This window comes from Xyrauchen texanus, chromosome 8, assembly GCF_025860055.1.
Source record: "Xyrauchen texanus isolate HMW12.3.18 chromosome 8, RBS_HiC_50CHRs, whole genome shotgun sequence".
NCBI lineage: Eukaryota > Metazoa > Chordata > Actinopteri > Cypriniformes > Catostomidae > Xyrauchen > Xyrauchen texanus.
Window position 1 is genome coordinate 2,058,066 of NC_068283.1, and position 23,594 is coordinate 2,081,659.

A 23,594-nucleotide genomic window follows, 5' to 3' on the forward strand; every position below is an offset into this window, starting at 1 on the left:
AAATCATGGATTTAAATGCTTTCTGTACATTCTAGAGGGCTAAATCGGTAAAGTATTGTGACTGTAAAATGTTCCTGGATTAAGATGAAATGTCTTGGTATTCGAGTCGTGCAAATCTGATGGTCTTTTGGAAGCCTTTCAAAGAGAAGTCTGCTTTAACTCTGTGTGGAAGATCAGGAGGTCAGGCTGCGGAGGTGTTTTTCTGACCAATGAAGATGCCTGGGCCTTTGATTAATGACGGTGAAGAATTCCAGGATTGCAAAGGTTAAAAACCCTAGATTCAAGTCATATCGTTTCAGTTCTTCTGCATGTATAATACTACATTGTGAACGACCCCTACTAAACTTAAAATAAAAAATGCTTTAATACAATGACCAGGAAGAAGAGAGAAAGGGAGAGAAAGGCTTAACATGAAAATAGTGTATTTCTCATTGGATTAGTTTGTTTTGGCAGTAAATAGTGTTTATCATAAGAGAAATGTAAGAAAATCATGTTAAGTGTTTTAACTACACCTGTACTACTGAACATTTATTTTGAATTAATGCATTAATTACCTTTCTCTCTCTCTACCAGAACGTGGTGGTGGCATAGTGGGCTAAAGCACATAACTGTTAATCAGAAGGTCCCTGGTTCGATCCCCACAGCCACCACCATTGTGTCCTTGAGCAAGGCACGTTGCTCCAGGGGGGATTGTCCCTGTAATAAGTGCACTGTAAGTCGCTGGAGGAGGGGAGAACCGGCTTTTCAATATAAATAATAGTTGAATGATAAACTCAAAAGACAACATAAACACGCACATGACGGACATGTCCATTAACAATCTCTCTCTTCCGCACGATCCTCTGCAGTCGACCTTTAACCCTCACGGAGGCATAATTAGCCTAATACGGGACCAGGTGTGTAGGATCACGACCCGGCCCCGCCCTCCGCCCTGCCACAGTCGCTTTGGATAAAAGCGTCTGCCAAATGCATAAATGTAAACAAGCTCTGACATATGCAATAACATTTTATGTCATGAATAGGTGCCTTTACTGGTGTTTTAAAATCCAAATGGGGGAAACAATTAACATGCACTCGAATGCTATATGATTTTGACTAAATGATCTTGCTTCTGGCAGAAAACACGTGCTGATTGTCACTGATCATCTGTGTAAAGCAACAGCCAATATCTCACACAACTCATGCGAAAGGTGTGTGTTTCAGGTCAATTTCTCTCGATTTGTGAAACATTCTCAGCAGTTTGGATGTGTGACACTAAAAGATGGGATGTAAAAGGATTAATGGAAAGGAGGAGGCGAGAACCAGCTTGACAATATAAATAATATTTTAATTATAAACTTAACCAAAAAGACAAACACTCATACAGGTTTCGGACAGCAGTCCGTAAATCTTTCTCTCTGTCGCACTGCCATCTTCGGTCGGCCTTTATCCCTCTCGAGGGCTAATTAGCCTGATCAGGGACCTCGTTCTCTCAGGCTGGGGGGTCGTGATTCTGCACACCCGGCCCCTAATCAAGCTAATCAAGCCTTACCGTGCGTACAGACCAGAGGCGGCGAGAGCGTCAAAATTCGCTCTGGCTGCCCTGCCAACAACGCTATCGAAAATTCGTGGACACTCTGACGTATTTGAAATAGGCGGCAACGTTTGTTGAGAATGCATGGTTTTGTGGACTATATTTAAAGGGGCCTCAAAACATCCAGACATGTCGAGTATCTTTTTGATGACATATCACAAGTAGTGTTTATCCTCATGAAATATTTTAATATAATATTATATAAACCATAATATCCACTTCATCAACTCACCCGGCACACCAACAGTTTCAGACACCTTTGTCCACGCATTGTTTTTTAATTTTATTTATATACCTGTAAGCAAACAGTGACAGATCATACATATATTATGGGAAAACCCGCCACGGCAATAATCAGTTTCTCCTCCATTTTGTCTTCGGAACTAATGTTTGGATGGAACTAAAGTTTACACGGTTGTGTTCTCTAGACTTCGCTAGAGCGGAGCACTTCTATATTCCAATAGGTTGCCGCCGAACCGCGTCAAAGCTCATTACCATAATGTTGGCTGCACTTGAACTTTCCTCTGACGCCCACACCGCCCAAGACTCGCTGCACCGCTTCTCGCCGCCGAGAGACGCTGGCTGCCATAGAAAATGAATGACTTCCGATTTGACGCTCTCGACGCCTCTGGTCTGAACGCACGGTTAGAGAGGGATAAAGGCCGACTGGAAGCTGCAGTGCGAGAGAGGGAGAGATTTACGGACAGCTGCCCGACACCTTTGTGTGTTTGTCTTAAATGTTTCAGTTTTATATTAAAACTATTATTTATATTGTCAAGCCGGTTCTTGCCTCCTCCTTTCCATTATCCCTTTACAGTACTTTTTAAAGTAGTTTTAAAATTGTATACTTTTACTTGAGTACATTTTATGTGCTGTAACTACTTTTAATGCGCTATTTTCCCACCGTCTATGTTCGCAACTTCCTTGTCCTGATTTTATTTTTATCTATCAACATGATTGGCTAGAGAGAGTCTTGTGACTCCCATCCCATCAAATCACACGTAAAAACTTGAACGGCAGCTGCAGATAGGCGCCATCTATTATGTGTGTGCAGGATGCCTCAAACACAGTTCATCACCTGAACATCTCGGCTGCACCTGGAAGGGCTTTTCGCAGTGAAAAAGGCCAATTGCTTGATCGTGTCAAGTGAGTTTAACTTGCTCAAGCCAGATATCAGCATTAATCCTGATTCTAATTCTAAGAAACATATCGAGGTAAATTTTAGATTACTTCTTACTAGATTCTGTGTGCCTATAATTGTCACGAACGCCGGTGAAGATCCCTCGATCAGCCACCGGAGGTCGCCTTCACCCGAGTATTGAACTTCTACCTGGAACTACATTTCCCATAACCCCTGTACTGACTCTCATTACCTGTTCACCTGTTTCTAATCCTGCCAGCTATTTAAATCTCACACTCACTCTCTGTCATTGCGAGTCTTGTTTGCCCGGGCTACATTTCTGAACGTATATCATTCCCTGTATTGTTTACCCATGTTTGACTCTGCCTATATCCCACCGTTTACGATTGTTTGCGTATTTATTTGTATTGTGTTTGCCTGGATTTCTGAAATTGCTGTTTGCTGCCTGCCCTGAACCTCTGCCTGTCTCACTAAGATTCTGTCCTGCCTCTGATATTAATGTTTGCCTGGATTATTCGACACTTGCCTGTCTGTACTGAGTTTGTTGTGTTTAATAAAGCCACACATGGATCCCACTCAACCATGAGTCCATGTTAGAATAATGTAGCCTGTAATTTAACTATCTATCACTGAGATTATTGGATTGATGTGAGAGATTAAGGCAATGTTATCAATAGGGCTGGGCAATAAAACAATCTTGATGTTTATCTGAAAAAAAAAGGAGAGATGTCCGCAATATCGATGATACACTTTTGAGTAATCTTCTTTACTGAGCCTATGTTCAACATCTAGAACAGGGATGTTTATTACATCGATCGCGGTAGCAAGACAACCACTGGTTGGTTGATCTAGATAAAATATAAAAGATTGACTTTTTATTTCCTGATGTATAGCTGCGCGCTGATTGATTGACAGGTGCTAATGTTTGATTGACAGGTGCTAATGTTTGAGCGCTATTGCCCAAATGATCAAATACACTTCATAATTCCGCCAATGCCCGTCTTGATGAGGATTTAATGTAAACACAGTCGTTTATGTCAAAAGTGAATTGAAATAGTGGGACAAAAAGCGTATTTGCATTAAAATATTGGACTTGAAGAGTACTTGTAACCGAATTGAGCACTATTCGTAGGCTATGTCAAATAAAGACTATTAATCAAACAATAATAACAAGGAAACGAGAAAATCAATCACTACTTTTGTCCGAATAACTTGAGTAGCTTTAAAAGTATTCATGTAATAGAATAAAACAGTGACATTTTTAATAATAATATTTTTTAATAATACCAAACCCCAGATGTAGAGAGTGTCTGGTATAATAAAGTACCGGGAAAGTAGAGATGATAAATTAATTTATAATTATGCTTAGCCTTCTTCATGTTTTTTCTAATGCCTGATAGAAAAGTATCAACAACTGTACAGTTGTTTCAGCAGAACATTCCACCGGTCACAAACTTCAGAAATTGTGCATCATGCATTAGAATGAGTACACAACTATTTCTGGGCTTAAAATATACAATAACTAAATCAATGTGGAACATTGTATCTCAAAAGGAGGGCAATGTGGCCCCCCCATGTGTTACTTAAAGAAATAGTTCACTCAAAAATTAAAATTCTCTTATCATTAACTTTTTTCTTCTGCAGAATACAAACAGAGATTTTTAGAAGAATATTTCAGCTCTGTTGGTCCACACAATGCAAGTGAATGGATGCCAAAATTTGGACACTCCAAAAGCACATAAAGGCAGCACAAAAGTAATCCATATGAATCCAGTGGTTTAATCCATGTCTTCAGAAATGTATGATAGGTGTGGTGATTAATATTAATATTTGTCCAATTTTGATAGAAATTCTTCTCTCTGTCCAGTAGATGGCGATATCCATGAAAAATGTGAATTACCAAAAACAAAAGAAGAAAAGTGAAAGTTAATGTGGAGATTGACTGAGCAGGGAGGAGAATTTATAGTAAAAATTGACTTAAATATTGATCTGTTTCTCACCCAACCTATAATAGAAAATAGCCATAAAAGGGAATGTACATTATGGTATGTGTGCAACATTTTTAAATTGCGGCATCAGATTTTTATTATAAAGGGGCATAGCTTTCACAACTCTTTAAACCGGAAGTCATTCATTTACTCTTTTGCTCTTAATTCAGTAGTTTTTAGGACAGATACTTTTTTATTTTTTTAAGAATTAACAGTACTTGGGTATTATTTTTCTGTACTCTTTCCACCCCTGACGGAACGTAATTTTTTCCCTTAATTACGGGGCAATTCATTATTTTACAGGAGTTTGGCTTATTTTGTTAATTAATTTGACCTGATACTGCTTCAGCGTAAGGGTGACTCTCTCTCCACTCACTGCCATAAATTAGTCGATGATGGTGGGACAACGGTTGCCATGGGCGGGGTATGGCAGAATTCAAGTGATAATGCAGCAATTACAACAAAGAATCTCCAGTTTCACAAAACAGCATCCAATAAAGTTAAAGGGAAACTAACATGACAGTAGATAATAGACTTCTGAAGCAGCAAAACAAGTGGGTATACCGAGGGTATACGCAAATATTGATTCTTAGAATTCATTATACACAAACAGCCCTGGGAAAAAGTATTAATACGGCATATATGTGGATATGGCCAATGCTTCCAACTGAACATAAATGTTCCCTTTGGATTGGAATCTTCCTTAAGATGGCTGAATACCATGTGAAGTCCACTTCGGAGGACCCTAACTGTCGATTGGAAAGCATCTCGACTGTAAACTTGAAATCAGATTGCACTATGGGTAAGAATGAGTGAACAAATATAGGGAACTAATTCGTACACTACTACAAAATAGCCGACACCCAAAATAGTGCACTATATAGTGGATAGGGGGCGATTTCAGACACAGTAACTCACTGTCGTAACATGGTAGTTGACGTTACTATCCGTTACGCTCTCTCCAATGATAGAACCACGTTGTTATCTCAGTACTGAAATGGGAAAGCTTGGGTTTCAAATTGCTGCACATTATAGTCTGATGAATATAATATTTTCCTAGTAACAAAAACAGATCAATAATGTATCCTATATTTTTCTCTTTTAAATAAGATATTCATAACAATAAAATAAAACGATTGAGACATTTAGGGATAAATTTATTTTCATTTTCATCCTTAAATTGAGACATTTCATGTCAAATGGAAGATGAATAAGGGCATTAAAAAAAGGTTATCTCCTTTTCCTTTTTATATTTCTATTTCCTTTTCCTTTTGTTAAATATAGGAACAACTTTAGTGAATGTCCAGATTAAATCGTTCTAATGACTCTAATGATTTTACAGAATATATTCTCAACCCTTTTCTACCTCGGGTCTTTAGTGACACGAAGTTCAGCCTGAAATTCATTTTTACACCAATATGTAAATAGTTTTTGTTCTTCATCTGGACCGCTGGTTTTGATAGTTTTTAACATTGCTTCTTGAGACCTAAAACAGAAAACAGGCAATTAGAATCATCATGGCGCCACCCAGTGGTTGCTCAAGAAATTGGATTACAAGACAAGTATGAGTACAAGTGTATATTCATACAAATGATTACTATATTACATTGATTTTCTTGTGTGACAGTAGTAAATAATAAGTATTCCATATGCTTTTACACATACATATTATACATGCTTTTTCATACTCAAGGTGGCTGCTATTTGATGAAGACTCAACATGGATGTAAACTATAGCAAGTTTAACACATGAACAGTGTGATTTGGCTATTGTCACTTGCACGTACTACTAAAATGATATAAGTTGTACATCTGTTTTGACTCAATATGTGCCTGAGAAAATACATATGCGTATCTTATGTGTTCTTATGTGTTATGTGTCGCTCAGTATGTGTTTGACAGCCACTTGTGTCTCATGACATTTCAGTGTGGAAGGAATAAATCCTGTTTTATATTTGTTGCATCATCTATTTTATATATGAAAAATAAAACATCAAAGTATAACATAATATAGAGCATTATTCTGTTATTTTTTAATTGTCTTGAAAATATTTTGAAAATGTGAAATTATCAAGACATTTTGTAGATTTATTTGTGATAGATATACGTGCGAAGTCTCTAAATACCAGAGTAATAATGTTTGTCGAAACGCCCGTGCATTTAATTGTTAAAGTTAACACTTCGGTCTGGAACGACTCTGTAACTCCGCTGACAAGACAGCTCTCCCTTCATAGTGTCCTGTAAAGACATCATTCATGCCTTGTGGAACGCAATGCTTCAGCTGTGGTTATGTAACAGTCCGCCATCAGCGCTCTTCGGACAACTTATACCACATGACGACACTTCCCCGGAAGCGAGTTTACCAATCCTACTATGGGAAAGGCTTGGCTCATAAATATTAATTTGATCAAGTTGACGTTGTTCGGTAACGTTCATAGTATAGCCAGAGATTCCAGCACGCCACCCTACTTAATATTTACAAGCCATACCATGACCAGTAGGAGGAGAAATTGTTCTCAACGCCTTCTTACTAACGCCCGCCTTTCAGTATATCAGTTAGGCTAGAGACTAATTAGCAGAGACTGGTCACTTCTATTAAAATAAATGGGAGAAATTGGAACGGTCAACGTATATGGAAAGGAAGTCCCATCCTTAAGGTAAAAGAGCCAATCACCTTTTAGATACAGATATCGTCTTTCAATCAACTCGAAAATGCGCATGCGCATTAGCCATACAAGCTAGGAAAATGTCGTTTTTAGCGATATTTGAATCAACGAAGCTTAATTTATTAAACCATTGTTGTCAGATTTTACTGTTAATTTGAACTATTTTCTTTGATCGTAATCTTGACCAACCGTTTTGGAGATATCGGTCTTTCCCCATTCAAGTAGATAGGAGCTGCACTTGTACGCCGCTTCTTAAAGTAGAAAAATAGCTGCACGGGAGCGTTCTAAAGTTGGCTGCCGAGTGGAATGACTTGATAAAAAATCTTTGGTTAGGCTCATGGGCCGAAAGTTCCGCTACGTCATTAATATTAATGAGCATAGCCTTCACAAGTATAGGATTCGTAAATTCGCTGGCCGGCAGAGGAGGCGTTGTCCCGCATTACAGCGTCACCTTCATCCAATGCAGAAACCGGCTTCCCTGCAAAAGGACAGACGTGTTCTCCTTCACGCTAAATACATGTGAATATAAGCGTCTTCACGCCGCTTTGTGCTTCAGTGCTTGTGAATCGGAGTGGATAAAATGATAAAGAATGGGCATCATGTGAGCAGCGCACCGGCCTCCGCTGCCTGCAGTCCGGAGAAGAGGAGGCGCACTGTCCGCGTCTGGTGCGATGGATGGTGAGTGCACACACCACAACGCTTTTCACGACATTGCCATCAAAATGGGAATTCTCGACAATTGCTAATAGAACCCTATTTAAATGAACATGAGATCATAAGAATAACGCTGTAATGGACTATAGACTGGACAGCTGGACTGGACTGCTCAAGTTCTTTCCAGATAATAGTAATACTACTAATAATATACACATTAATAATAATAATGATGATAATAATAATAATAATAATAATAACAACAACCATGGTCAGCAATGGTCAGCACCTATTATTATTATTATTATTATTATTATTATTATTATTATTTTAAACGTAAACGTAATTCTAACAGTAATAGTATATTTATTTATTTATTTCATTTGAAGATGAAGGTTTAGTTTCTTTGGGGTGTTTATGAGTAGTTTCCAGGAGAGGAGTCCTGACAATAACAGGGTGATTCTCAAGAAACGAAAAGAAAATGGCCTTACTAAAAAAAAAAAAAAAAAACATAAATAAAAAAACAACAACAAAAAACAAACACATAACAAATAACATTTTGCGTATTCAAAATGAAACCTATTTATTTTCAAATAAATTTTTTAACATTGTGACTATTTTCATGACAGTTACACACATTTTACTCCCTAATCCTCATTAAGGATTCATTAATGATATTATGATATTTTCATTACTGCAATGTGATAAAAAAATATATAGTATTTAAATTGTAAAGTATTATACATTATAGTAGTGCTTCCCTGGTACTGCACTTCATTTTTGCTGATGAATCATTATGGAAAACAATAGTAACAATAAAGGTCAAATGTCCGGGTGCTTGAGAATTAGTGGGTAAAAGGTGTCCTGAAAATAATGTTACAATGCAAAAAATCTTAATGGTCCAAATTTAGGCTTCATTCCCTTAATTCATAATATAGTTTACTTTTTTTTTAAATAGTTTTTTTTATTTTATTTATTGATTTGGGGTTAAATATGACCAGGAAATTTACTTGAAAGGTTTCAGGAGAATCACCCAACTATTTCCTGAATTTCTAGAGAATAATTTCTCTACTTTAATAATATCTGCTGTCTTCATGTACTTTTCTTTGCCCTCAAACCAAACTTAAACCTTTGGAGGGCGGTACTGTAAGATATCAGTGAGTGCACAGACCGGAAAAGCTGCATGGCCATCTGCACTGCACAAATGTGTTTGAAAAGGTATTTCGGTGCTAGTTAGCAAAATTATTTTTAGTCAGTTTCGAAATATCCTTGTTAAATATGCTGCTCTGTTTTACATCTCGTAAACATGCACACCATCCTTGAAATACATTATCATCTGCTTTGACTCCTGAATACCATCTGTTATTTATCACTGTGCTCTCAATTTCACATCAATTCAGTTTATTTGTATAGCGCTCTTCACAATACATAGGCCTATTGTTCCAAAGCAGCTTTTCAAATAGTGGCCAAAAAAAATAAAACCCTAGTGAGCAAGCCAAAGGTGACATTTGCATGGAAAAACTCCCTAAGATTTAGCCTTTCTTCACTGTTATTCACTGAGCAGGGTTGACTTTGTGCTAATAGACACAGATGGAGTGCTAATAAGTTGGCCATTATTGTGGGAATAAGTTTGGGTTGACCTATGATTAGTGGACATTAGTATTGTTTAATTCTGATGTAAGAAACGTCAGACTTTCTGATGTGTACGTGGCTAAAAAATGTGTTTGAATTGTACGTGGAGTACATAGAGCGTAATATTTTCGATGCCAGTATATTAGTCAAGTGGAGTGAACAGTGTAAACACAGAGCACTCAGTAAACCCCCCCTACACACACCTCAAACCCTGCGCCCACACCTGCCCATTCATTAGTCTTCCACTAACACACCCTGCGGCATTATGAGACAATGTCTGACCCTCAAACTACAAGCATCACTATTACTATTGCTCAAACGTATACAATGTTCTAACCAGATGCAATGCGAGAAAGCGTCAAGAGTTAAAAGCTAACCCTGATAGCATTCGTACATCACCCAGACGTCTGTTTGATGCGTGTGTTTACATGTGGAAGACATAAGTTGTTTGCTCATCTACAATATTTCTATGAGATAATTCATCTCAGATGTCAATAAGACATTCAGCGCATGAGTTTGAGACGTTTCTAATTTAGAATGTTTGTAAATCTGATCTTTTTTGTGTTGATTTTCTCTGCATCTGAGACCGTCAATCCGTGCATCTTATCACTTGGCTTGTTGAGCGTGTTACCACGGAGACCTAGCGCATATGGAGGCTCATGCTATGCGGCATCCATGCACAACTTACCACACGCCACTAAGAGCGAGAACCACAATATAGCGACCACGAGGAGGTTACCCCCTGTGACTCTACCCTCCATAGCAACCGGGACAATTGGTTGCTGAGGAAGCCTGACTGGAGTCACGTAAATCTGATCTTTTTAAGATGTTTAGCAAATGTTACTGAGGTTGTGATGTTTTCTAGATGAAAAGATCTAGAACAGATACCTCGGAGATTTATGTGTGCTATCTGGGAACACTTCATGTTCATCAGAGTTTTTGTCCTAACCAGCTGCGACGAGGGACAGGATATTTTGGGAACCGTTTTGTTTATATATATAAATGCATCAGTTAGCCCCGTCCATTGTGAACTCTCATTGGTTCAGAAAACCACTCCTCATAAAGGAAAATTCCGAGTTCAATACAAGTTAAGTATAATCGACAGGATTTGTGGTATAATGTTGATTACCATAAAAAGTCATTTTGACTCATCCCTTATTTAATTTTTTAAATGCAAAAATTGAGGTTACAATGAGGCACTTATGCCCGTTTCACACATACTCCGTTTGCAGTGCATATGCAGTGCGTATTTTTTTCCATCCCCATGTTAACAGGTTAGAGCTTTTACACTGCACGCGGATGCAGTCTGTCGATCCGTTCCAGTTGCGGTGCGTATACAGCAGTGCAGCGATGGTTTCCGCACGAGTCTATTTTTGCTGTGCTGCACCGCACTGAATTAAAGTGGCAGCGCATTGTTCACATTAAAATAGACATAAATTGACAAGAAACTGTAATAATTTCATCATATACGCATAATTTCAGTTAATGTGTTCTACAGTTACTAAATTACAGGGTCAAGAAAAACAAAAAAGTATGATTATAGTCCCAAAAATTTTTTACCCTAAAAAGAGACAGAGTGAACCCAAATGCGTCTCGTTGTTCTCCTTCTTAGCAACAGATATAGCGCGATAGGTTTTCTTCTGTCAACAACTCGAACTACATGTAAAACAAAGAATCACAATTATTAAAATAAATTTTCATACTGTTTCAATGCCTTAAACAATCTCAAATTTAACATTTGGATTTAAAATCAAAATTACTAACACATTTTTGATTTTGTCGCACACAGAAACTGCGGATCAGTAGCGCACTGCAAACGCAGCATATGTGAAAGCACTATAGCGCGTGCTACTCCTGTACCATATACGTACCGCATACGCACTGCAAACGGAGTATGTGTGAAACGGGCGTTACAATGGTAGTCAATGGGGTCAATTTCTGGATGGTTTAAAGGCAGAATTGTGAAGCTTATAATTGTATATATTTCACTTCCCTCCTCCCCTTCATAACTTCCATTATTCATTCCTCTCTTTCCTCTGGTATTGTCCCCTCACTTTTCAAAACTGCATCTGTCTCCCCGATTCTAAAAAAACCTGGCTTAGATCCCACTAACTATAAAAATCTTCATCCCATTTCAAATCTTCCCTTTATCTCTAAAATACTTGAAAAAAATAGTGTCTGCGCAACTCCATGCAACTCCAGTCTTTACGAACCTTTCCAGTCAGGTTTTCGCCCCTCCCATAGTACTGAAACTGCCCTAATAAAAATCACCAATGATTTACTCATAGCTGCTGATTCCGGACTCATCTCCATCCTCATCCTCCTTGATCTTAGTGCGGCCTTTGATACCATTTCTCACTCTATTTCCTGAATAGACTATCCTCTCTTGGCATCTCACACACCCCTCTTGATTGGTTCCGCTCATATCTCTCATACCGCACTCAGTTTATTCAACTCAAATCTTTCACATCTCACTCTTCCCCTGTCACTACTGGTGTCCCTCAAGGTTCAGTTCTTGGCCCCCTCCTTTTCATCACCTATATCGCCCCTTGGCAATATTTCCGTAAATTCAATATTCATTTTCATTGTTACGCTGATGACACCCAGCTCTATTTATCCAGCAAACTCACTTCCTCGCTCCCCCCCCCCCTGTCCCTTACCAACTGCTTATTTGAAATTAAAGACTCAACTTCCTTAAACTTAACAGTGATAAATCTGAACTCCTCCTCGTAGCCACCAAATCCACCATTTCCAAAATCAATAGTTTCACACTACCCATTGATAATTCCTTGGTCTACCCCTCCCCTCAGGTCAAGAGTCTGGGTGTAATCCTCGATTCCTCCCTATCCTTTCAGTCACACATAAATAATGTTAGCCGGTCTGCATACTTCCACCTACGCAACATTAACCACCTCCGACCCTCCCTTACCACTCACACTGCCTCCATCCTTTCCACAGCCTCATCACCTCCCGCCTTGATTACTGCAACTCCCTTCTTTTTGGTGTCCCTCAGAAATCTCTTCATAAACTCCAACTTCTCCAGAATTCAGCAGCTCGTGTCATCACCAGAACCCCCTCTTTTCATCATATAACCCCTGTCCTTCAGCAGCTCCATTGGCTCCCAGTTCAATTCAGAATACAATTTAAAATCCTTCTGCATACTTTCAAAGCTATCCATAACCTTGCTCCTTCATATCTATCTGCCCTCCTTCACATCGCCACCTCCTCCCGCTCCCTTAGATCCTCCTCTTCTATTCACCTCACTGTACCCTCTGCTCGACTTGTCACTATGGGGAGCAGAGCATTTAGCCACTCTGCTCCCCAGCTTTGGAACTCACTCCCACCTGACCTCCACAGTATCGACTCTCTCCCCCTGTTCAAAACCAGACTCAAAACCCACCTGTTCCAGCTTGCTTATTTGTAAATGCACTGTTCTTGTCCTTTTTTATAATTGTTTGTTTATACTTTTATGTTCCCTGTACTTGTTTTATTATCTGTAAAGCGACCTTGAGTGCTTAGAAAGGCGCTGTTAAATAAAATGTATTATTATTATTATTTGCTTTTTTTTTTTTAAATGAGGGACAACCCAAAATGAGTGGTAATCAGTATAATGCCACAAACACTCTCGATTCAGCTTAACTTGTATTGAACCCAGAATATGCCTTTAATGTCCCATTGAAGTGCCTTGACAAGCTAAGTTTTCTTTGGTGTTTTGATGTATTTCCTACTGAAACAGGAATTTGAGTCAGGACATGTTAAATTGCTTGTCCCCTTTTTTAAAAATAGCCAGTAGGCTTTAGACCGGAGTGGTGGTGGCGTAGTGGGCTAAAGCATCCCCACAGCCACCACCCTTGTGTCCTTGAGCAAAGTGGGGGGATTGTCCCTGTAATAAGTGCTCTGTAAGTCACTTTGGATAAAAGCGTCTGCCAAATGTATAATTGTAAATGTAAATGTAGTTCACATCACAGCTACACACATACACATACCTCTTTTTCGACAGAAATAGTGCTGCTTCTCGCACCAGAGCTGTGTTCTCTCGTGTTTAGCCGGGGAAACTGAGAGGCATTCTCAGTACCGGGCCGCTTTTCCACTGACTTGAGAACAAAACAGTGATTATGACCATGTTACTACATAACCAGCCCACAAACAAACAGCACAAAGTGGTCTTTGTTTACCACTCTTACAAGTTTTAAAACAGCTTAGTATCCAAAGTAATTTTCAGTTTGCCGTCCTTATGGTTTTACAACCTGGTTTTGATGCAACCGTCAAACGTTGTAATGAATAAAATTCATGTAAATCATTTCACACATATGGTATTTGTAAATAATATTTAGTGTTAGACGGATAGAGAAAGCAAAAATGCTGTCTTGTGAGTTTTGAGAACATCATTTTAAGTCATATAATTCAGTGTCTTTAAGCCATCATGTGCTGTTTTTAACAGTATGATGAAGAATTATTTAGGACAGGTAAAATTAAGAGGCTGGAGCCATTGTGCATTCCAATTCAGATTCACATCTCAATATATCAATGTTTTGAATCACAAAACACTAAACATGCAAAATAAAGAACACTAACTTGTGCTGTACATCCCAAAAAATGTCTGTTTGAAAACATGAATAAACTGCAGCCACTTTCTTCACATCCGACTCCCGCGTTCCATTCAGAAGTGATTTTCTCTATTCCCTTCGAAGACAATAATCATCCTCTGTGAGAGCTTTTGAGGACTGATAGGTGATAACTGTCATTCACAACTAACTTTTCAAGTGATTCTTGTTGAAATATCTGTTTGGGATGACCATACAGCAAGGCTTGTGCTCTCTTCGAAGCATTTATCTGCTAAAAGCGAATTTAGTCAACATTTAGAAGTACATAGCATATAGATGACCTTAAACTAATAGACATGGCCTAAAAGTCTGGAGCTATATCAAGTAACTTATCTAAGTAACTGCATAGCAATGTACTAAAAAACACCTTAGCAACCACATGGGAACGTCCTGGCAACCAACCACAACAGTGTTGCATTGTGGCATTGAGTTTTGAATGGGCAAACACTACTCTCACTTTCTTCTGAAAATATACAAATCTAGTTGTATTTGTTGTACTGCGTATTGCCATATTTGTACCTTTAATGCTTGCTGAATGTTGTGATCAAAGTCCCTCATCAGCCTTGAAACATTATGACGTCCATGTCAAAGTCCATTACCATGTCATGTAACTCTTCCGTGACATGTTGTGATGAGGGCAGATGGCAACAGGATGTGATGTTTGCAGGCCAACAACCCGTCATGTCAACATTGAGCAATCGTCAGAGTGGATTCCACTTGAGATGAACAGTGAAATCCTTTAGGAGGATGAATATTCCAGGCATGATATTACGGTAAACTGAAGGCCAGTGTTGTGTATCTCATGACAGAAGGGTTAATGCAGCCATACAGAGCAGAACAGATATAACATGGTCTGATTAACCTCTGACGGATGAACCACATGACACGGTTAGAAGGCAGGCTTGATCAGCTGACGCTTGGTCAATCAATCACTAAATCTAAAATGTGTAACGTGCTTCACTGAGAATCTCAGTTTATATAACATGCACCTAAATCATACGGGTGAAACCCTGGAAAAAATATTTACAGGCCATATTTTATTTTGCGTAAAGAAAATTAAGCCTATTTTTAAGACCATGAACATTTTTAAAAACATTTCACTCAAAAGTTTCTTTACCGTAATGCAAAAATACAAAATATAAAATCTTAATCTCATTACCATAATATGCCCAGATGTATAACTTTTTACGTTTCATTTTTTTCTCACTGCATTGCCATACTCAATGACTTAATGATTATTTATATTTTATTCTCATTACTGCAAAGCAGTATTATATATATTTCTTTTACTGTATTACAGTATTACAGTGGAGTATGTTTTATAAATGATCTTTTGTTGTGTAATTCTGTATAACAAAATTTGTATAGAAACACTGGACTTGAGCAGTCCGATGACAAAGTTGTCGCGGGGGTTCTCGTAAGCGTGCATGGACTGTTTGAGTTCGGAGGGATGGATGCCAGTTGGTGCTGTCATGCACAGGGTTAATGCGCACATTTTTCTTTTTTCTGTTTAAATGATTCTGAGGGATGTTCAGGTTTTGATCTTTGAAACATCTTGGTCTCAGATCACGCCCTGGTATGTTTAGGGGTGTTGTCACATATGGAGAAAAAGAAATCATATTGTTGCCGCTTTAATGTATCCCTTTTTAAAAAATCCTGAATTCCAACAAATGCTGAAGGCTGAAATCAATGTTTATATTGAGACCATCTGGTCCTCCGTATCCTCTGTGGGCGTAGCTTGAGAGGCAATTTCTTAGGGGTCGGATCATACAGTATGCCTCATTCACCAAAAAATTCAAGCACAAGAACTTGGAAGGGAATATTAAAAGTGCCGAGGCAGATCTGAAGCACTAAATGACGTTGAATTGCCTCAGTGCAAGACAGTCATACTTTGAGTTGGGGGACAAGGCAGGGAAACTGCTGGCTAGATAAATAAAACAGAGTGAGTCTTTTTCTACCATTCCCTCAGTGAAATCGGCTGGTAGTGAAATATTTACCTCGGCCATTGATTTTAATAATGCTTTTAAAGAATTGATTTTCCAGGGGTAGTGGTGGGAGGTGTGGCGCATAAGCTTTTGCTTTACGCAGACGATATTTTATTATTTGTCTCCGACTCCACTAGATCTATGCCTTGCTTCCACAGAATTATTAATTAAATATCTAAGTTCTCATGATAAAGAGTGAATTGGTCTAAACCCAATGCAGAAAATTAGTGTGATTTAGTTCATTTTTACCCTTTAATAAAAAGGTTTTCGAGCAATGTGGACTGATGGACTTCATTACATTTATCGATGATTGGGAAGATTAATGTTATTAAAATGAACTGTATTCCAAAATTCAACTACCTGCTACAGTCTCTCCCTATAGATGTCAACTATTTGATAGCATAGCGAAGTCCTTCATTTGTAATGGTAAATGTCCCAGATTACTTTTCATTAAGTTACATAGGCCGATTGACAAATGTGGGCTAGACTTACCCAAGATTTGGGTTTAATATGAGGGTTTAATATGATATAATTTGATTCCGCATTTCCGCAAGTTTTATTTGAAGAAAATATCACATGTGAGCAGAAGAGTTTTACTGGGTATCATTTTCAATCAAGCTGTAAGTTTGACAAATTATGCAAAAAGTGTTATAAATATTATTTAATTGTGTGTACTTAGGATACATTAAATGTTAGCCATAAAATTAGTCTCAAGTCAGCCATTTTATTTCAAAAACATAAAAAATCATTTCCAGCACCGAGTTCTGTTAAACACAATACAGAATTTGAGATGTGCTGGAATCGCTTCCAGCACATCTACTGGTCCCGCTGTGATGGGAATTTTCATGACATTCAGAATTTGTTTCACCCATATAAGTGCACAACATCACATGTTGGCGCATGCATGTGATATTGTTTTCCCCGGTCAAGTAGATGCAGAGCTCAGTTGCAGTTTGGGTGCCAGCAAAATGCAAAGCAGCTCGAGTAGTAAATATTTCATGCTCCTCGGCAGTGCTGTTGTTATTCTATCCTCTTAAAGATGCAGCAGAGCCAGGAATGGCTTCAACATTTTAACCAGTAAAAGCAGATGCACAGACAAAGTGCCTGTCTTGTTGTGTTATGTAAGCCGTATGGCCGATCAATCCCCTCTCGTCTGTAGCTCTGCTCCACAAACCCTCTTGTTCTACAATATCAGTGTCCGATCATATGACTGTTAGTGTAACATTAGGCCCTTTATCAGGGCCGTAACAAGGTAATCTGGGCCCCCTGACTTCTGATATTACTCTGGGCCCCTTTCCTATTAAAAAATACAGTTTAGAAATTGTTGTGGGACCCCCTGTACCTTTGGGCCCCTAGAATCATTACCACCTTTCACCCCACTAGCTATGGCCCTGTATTACAAGGCAAAATGGAAAGTTTCCTTGAGGCAAGCACGTCATGTAAAATCAAACAGTAGAAGCTAGAATCTAGTACTGGCTGTCCATTTGATCTAAAACATCCTAATAACATTCTAGTGGGTTTTATACAACCCAAACTTAAAACCAAAACTAACTTTGCATTGATTTGACAAAGCAGTATATTATAGGGGGAAAGACATCTCATTTTCCGGCTCATATTTCACCCCAAAATCAACAGAAATAAAAAAAACTTTTTAGAAGTTAATAATTGTAACACTAAATATTTTTTGCATTGTTATATTGTTTCCACAACAATGTCATTTCTACCCTGATACTAAAATGTCATTCCAATTACCTTAATGTAAAAAGTAATTATATTTTATTTAAATGATAAAGTATTGTATTGTTTAATTGTATTGTTTAATTGCACCCGCCCCGCCTGCCGCAGCGATCTCAGGACGGCCCTCAGATGTTGCATGTGCCGCTGCCAGTCATTGCTATAGATAATGATATCATCTAAATAGGCAGCGGCATAAGCTGCGTGAGGTCTGAGGATCCTATCCATGAGGCATTGAAACGTGGCTGGGGCCCCAAACAAACCGAAAGGAAGCGTCACGAACTGGTGTAACCCGAATAGCGTAGTGAAGGCTGTTTTCTCACGGGACATTGGTGTCAAGGGGATCTGCCAATAACCCTTCGTTAAATCCAAGGTCGAATAAAACCGAGCAGTACCCAACCGATCAAGCAGTTCATCAACACGGGGAATTGGGTACGTGTCAAATTTAGACACCGCGTTGACTTTTCTATAATCCACACAGAATCGTACAGATCCGTTGCTCTTGGGAACAAGAACAACCGGGCTGGACCAATCACTGTGGGATTCCTCTATTACGCCCATATTGAGCATCGCATCCAATTCCTCCCGCACTATTTTCTTTTTATGTTCGGGTAAGCGATAGGGGTGGCTACGTACCACCACTCCCGGTTCGGTCTCGATGTGGTGCTGTATGATGTTTGTACAGCCCGGTAGAGGGGAAAACACATCTACAAATTCCTTTTGTAATTCGGAAACCTCTGTGAGTTGACGCGGTGAGAGGTGGTCTCCACAAGTAACCGGGGTGTTAAGATTGCGGCTTTTGTTTACCTCTGGTCCGAGCTCCGCCCTCTCTGGAACTACCATAGCCAACGTCACAGAGACCGCCTCTTCCCTCCACAATTTCAGGAGGTTGAGATGGTATATTTGACGTGCTCTATCGGTACATTTAACCTCATAATCGAGTTCACCTACTCGTCGTGTGACCTCAAAGGGCCCTTGCCACTTGGCGAGTAATTTAGAGCTCGATGTTGGGAGTAATACGAGTACCTTATCTCCCGGTGCAAATTCCCTTAGCCGAGTACCCCTGTCATACAGCCGGCGTTGGCATTCTTGAGCCTGGAGCAAATTCTCCTGTGTTAATTGCCCCAGTGTGTGGAGTTTTGCTCGAAGATCAAGAACGTACTGAATTTCATTCTTACTACTGGAAGGTCCCTCCTCCCAAGCTTCGCGGATGATGTCAAGCACTCCGCGCGGGCGCCGTCCATACAGCAGCTCGAATGGTGAGAAGCCAGTGGAGGCTTGCAGGACCTCTCGTACTGCGAATAACAGGGGGTCGAGCCACTTATCCCAATTCCTAGTGTCTTCGTGTACGAATTTACGAATCATATTTTTGAGCGTTTTATTAAATCGCTCCACTAGGCCATCGGTCTGTGGATGGTACACGCTAGTGCGAATCAACTTAATGCCCAACAGTTCGTAAAGCTCGCGAAGTGTACATGACATAAACGTTGTGCCCTGATCGGTGAGGATTTCTTTCGGAATCCCCACCCGGGAGATTATCTTGAAAAGTGCCCCTGCAACACTACATGCTGAGATGTTGCTCAGAGGCACTGCTTCCGGATATCGCGTTGCATAATCCACCAGGACTAATACAAAGCGATGTCTGCGTGCTGTCCGTTCTAATGGCCCGACGAGGTCCATCCCAATTCTTTTGAAGGGGACCTCGATCAGTGGAAGGGGGCGCAATGGCGCTTTTGGGGTGGCCGGTGGGTTTACCAGCTGACATTCGCAGCATGCCGCACACCACCTGCGGACGTCGCCGCCAATGCCCGGCCAATAGAAACGGGCTATTAGACAGAGCAGTGTCTTCCTTTCTCCTAGGTTACCTGCCATGGGATTATAGTGAGCCGCCTAGAAAACCATTTCCCGGCGGTTCCGTGGAATCAACAGCTGTGTTACATTTTCCTTTGTTTGAGCATCCTGTGTCACTCTATATAACCGGTCACTTATAATGGTAAAATAAGGGTATGAAATGGCGATGCCCGGCTGGAGTTGTTGACCATCGATTACTCTCACTTGGTCAAAGGCGTGCTTAAGGGTTTCGTCCCTGAGGGGAGGGGTGGTAGCCCTGCCCCTTCCCTCGTCATTCCGACTTGAAGTGGTCGAGGACGGCCCCGACTCCGCCTCCCCTGCAAAAGCATCGCACATCTCCCTATTTTAGTGCAGGACCCATCCGCACAAATTCCCTCTAATACATTTCTTAAGCCCAGCCCATCAGTCCCCAAAATCAGTGGATGAGTGAGGCTGGAACTAACTGCTGCCTCCATTCTATGTTTTTCCCACCAGAATTTGATCACCAAGGTCACCATAGGATACTTGTGAACATCCCCATGCACACACCTCACCCACACCAGTTTAGCTGTGCCCAAAGCCCCGGGTTAAACCAAGCATTGGTGGATAGTGGTCTGATTACACCCTGTATCCAGCAATGCTTGGTAAGTACCCCCCTTGATTCTTACCGGAATCCGGTACGCTCCAGCCCGATCGGGGGCAGCCTGCTGGATATCGGGGACACCACCGTCCCCACCTCCATCAGCGGACACTGATCCTGGAAGTGGTCCGGGTCTCCGCATCTCCAACATGCCGGTCCAGGTGCTACGCCCGTACCTGTGTCGGTGGGTGCCCCCACCTGAGGGGGAGGGCGGCTGAAGGACAGGGAATGTGTAGACTCCCATGGCCGGGAAGCTGGTCTCTGGAACCCTCCTCGCCTGCACGGGGCAGGAATGGGCCCTGGAGAGAGAGCAGAACGAAAGGGCAGGGGGGAGGGGGAGGGAACAGGGGAAGACAGGGGAAGGGGGAAGAGAAAGAGAGAGAGAGGGCTCCTCCGCCCTCGGGATCGGCGCCATGTGGTCCTCCGCGAGCCGGACGGCTGCCTCCAGCGACGCTGGGCGGTGGCACTGGACCCACTCCGCTGTTCTTCTGGGCAAGCGTTATGTGAACTGCTCCAGCACCACCTGGTCGATTAGTCCCTCAATATCGTGGTCCCCCACTAGCAGCCACCTCCGGCAGGCGTCCCGGAGCCGTTGGGCAAAGGCGAACGGGCGGTCGGTCTTCTCAAGCTTCATAGCCCGGAAGAGTTGATGGTTCTCTTCCGGGCTCCGACCAACCCGTTGCAGGATGGCTCTCTTTAGGTCTTTATAGGCCAGGAGGCTCGTTGCCGGCAGTTGTTGAGCCGCGAGTTGGGCTTCCCCGGGCAAAAGAGGAACAAGGCGAGCTGCCCATTGGTCGTGCGGCCAGCCCCAAATCTCGGCGGTACTCTGCCGCCCCATCTTCTGTAACGCGGGTGGGGGCAAAGAGGCGCGGGGGTCCGGGGTCGCAGCTGTGGCTGGAGTGGCCCCCTGGCTGAGAAGACTCCGGATCGCATGCCGGTCCTCTGCTTGAGCCCGCATGACCTCGAAGAATCGACGATCTTGGTCCTGCCGGAGCTCAAGCAGGGACTGTTGGTGGCTCTGATGTACTGCAGCCAGGGACTGGAGGACCTCCGCCAGCTGGGAGGACTCTATGGGGCGACTTCCTTCCATGAAGTGGATAATATGATCCCGGGTTTCGGCACCAGTGTAAAGCTCGTCTTTAAGGAGGGAAGGAGGACACTGGGAACAGGGCTTCCAAAACAGAGGTAAGGCTTTAATTGACACACAGCAGTGCTCACAGCTTCACAAATAACAAAACTCTCAGTAACACAGTAAACACAAAGTTCTCTAACTTCAGGGAACACGCCAACACTGGACTGATGTGTCACACTCTCTCTCGAGGCTCTGTGGCTGCTGCCTTTTTATGCCGCTCTCCCCAGGCTTACTGAAATTAGACACAGGTGTTAGACACAGTCTAGCTCAGGTGTAAGCGCCCTTACCGCTTTCTCTCCCGGACTGGCGCTTGACCACGCCCCCGCTGCCACACAGGCAACCAAGACGAAGCGGCCGAACACCAGCACAAATGACAATGGATCGCAACCCGGAGTGCCACGTGAAGCACGCCCGAGGTCACAAGAGACAAACACAAAACAATTGACTCGCATGCTGCAAGAATGACATAAGAGCAATGTACTCGTGCCAATAACCAACAAGACAATAGAATGCATGACAGCGTTTAAAGGACGAGCCATGCACTTTCACAAAGACTAGACAAGACACGAAGATCATACACAAATACAACAAAATACAACATCAACAAGTGGACAAACTGTCCCTTTATGTGTTCACATACTTTCTGTGGCCACTATAAATAAAAATGTATATGTGAATTTACTGGGAATATATATATATATATGTTCACGTTTATAAAGGTTTCACATTAATAAAGGGTTATACATGTTTCCACACACGTAAGATGTATTATCAGCTAATTATTATGCAATAGACTCCAATTAAAGCTCATATGGTTAGCTGGTTACCATTGTTTTAATGCTCCTCCCTGTTTTAATAATTGTCTTTATCTTCTTTACACTCTACTTTTAGTTATGACATGGTCCATTACGGTCATTCCAATCAGCTTCGACAAGCCAAGGCGATGGGAGACTACCTCATTGTTGGAGTGCACACTGATGGTGAGGATAGACACACAAAATAGAAGTGACAGTGCTGCTTTATCAATACAATGTCTCTATCAGTTCATCCCATTTAGATTAGATGAACATGTTTGAGACCAAGAGCTCTTTCAAAAACCAGACACACTCTCTTTTTGAATCTGAGAAGCACTCACATTCACTAACTATAATTATATAGAAATCACAATAGATATTTAATTGAGCTTTCAGATAAAAACTACAAATCAGTTCAATTTCTATAGCACTTTTCACAATGCAGATTGTCCCCAAGCACCTTTACAGACATCAGTGCCTTACAACTACAAGCTGTTTATCTTTAATCTACTAACTTTGTCTTAATTTACTCACCCTCATGTTGTTTTAAACCTACATGACTTTCTTTTTTATATGGAACACAAAAGGATAATTTTTATAAATTTCAATACAATGGCAGTTCATAGAGACTCATTTTAAAGCTTAAAAAAGGACCCAAAAAATTATAAAAGTATTTCATACTTTTGATACTTTTAATAGCGCTAAACAATGCAGGTTCTGGTGTGAAGTTTCTCTGATTACGTCAAGATTTTCACTGAAAAATGACACGATTTGCCTTCAGAACTTTTACGATACTTTTGAGTGCTTTTCAAAGCTTTGGAGTGAGTCACTATCAATTACCATTGTACTGAAAACCTGGACCAAAATATTTATTGATATTTATTATCATACGGGTTTGTAATGTCATGAGAAATAGAATTTACATGTCTGAATTTGTAACATTGGCAGGAAAGCAAATCGTTGCAGGAAAGCAAAAGTTTAAAAGACATGTAGGCTCTGCCTACGACCTGAACTTCTTAATGGATTGTACTGTAGAAGATCACTAAAGGCCTAGACTATTTAGAGCTTTATATTTCAGTAATGGTATCACATGGATGTAACCATGTTTCCAATTTGATCAAAGATATGAACATTCGTTTAATAATCCAACAAATAGGAGATCACGTGACGGCATGCAAGGATCAGATGTGTGAATGGCGAGCTCTGCGTACTCTGGTAGTT

At 40.8% G+C, this 23,594-nt stretch overlaps 1 protein-coding gene and 1 long non-coding RNA gene across 3 annotated transcripts in view; one reads left to right on the forward strand and one right to left on the reverse strand.

Annotated features, from left to right (window-relative positions):
* Positions 1 to 5,976: 5,976 nt before the first annotated feature.
* Positions 5,977 to 14,987, reverse strand: LOC127648391 (uncharacterized). Its single transcript, XR_007971166.1, has 3 exons — positions 14,778 to 14,987; positions 13,641 to 13,748; positions 5,977 to 6,188 (listed from the first exon to the last, which is right to left on the reverse strand). It is a non-coding gene; the product is annotated as an uncharacterized LOC127648391 (long non-coding RNA).
* The window catches only part of LOC127648390 (ethanolamine-phosphate cytidylyltransferase-like), a 43,377-nt gene continuing 27,565 nt past the window's right edge, over positions 7,783 to 23,594 (forward strand). The window contains exons 1-2 of one of the 2 annotated variants that reach the window (XM_052133055.1): positions 7,783 to 8,046; positions 22,471 to 22,559. In XM_052133055.1, the coding sequence (XP_051989015.1) occupies positions 7,949 to 8,046; positions 22,471 to 22,559 (187 nt within the window). In that variant the 5' untranslated portion in view covers positions 7,783 to 7,948. Of the gene's footprint in view, positions 8,047 to 21,304; positions 21,633 to 22,470; positions 22,560 to 23,594 lie in introns of those variants that run through there. The other variant, XM_052133054.1, reaches the window with a different exon arrangement.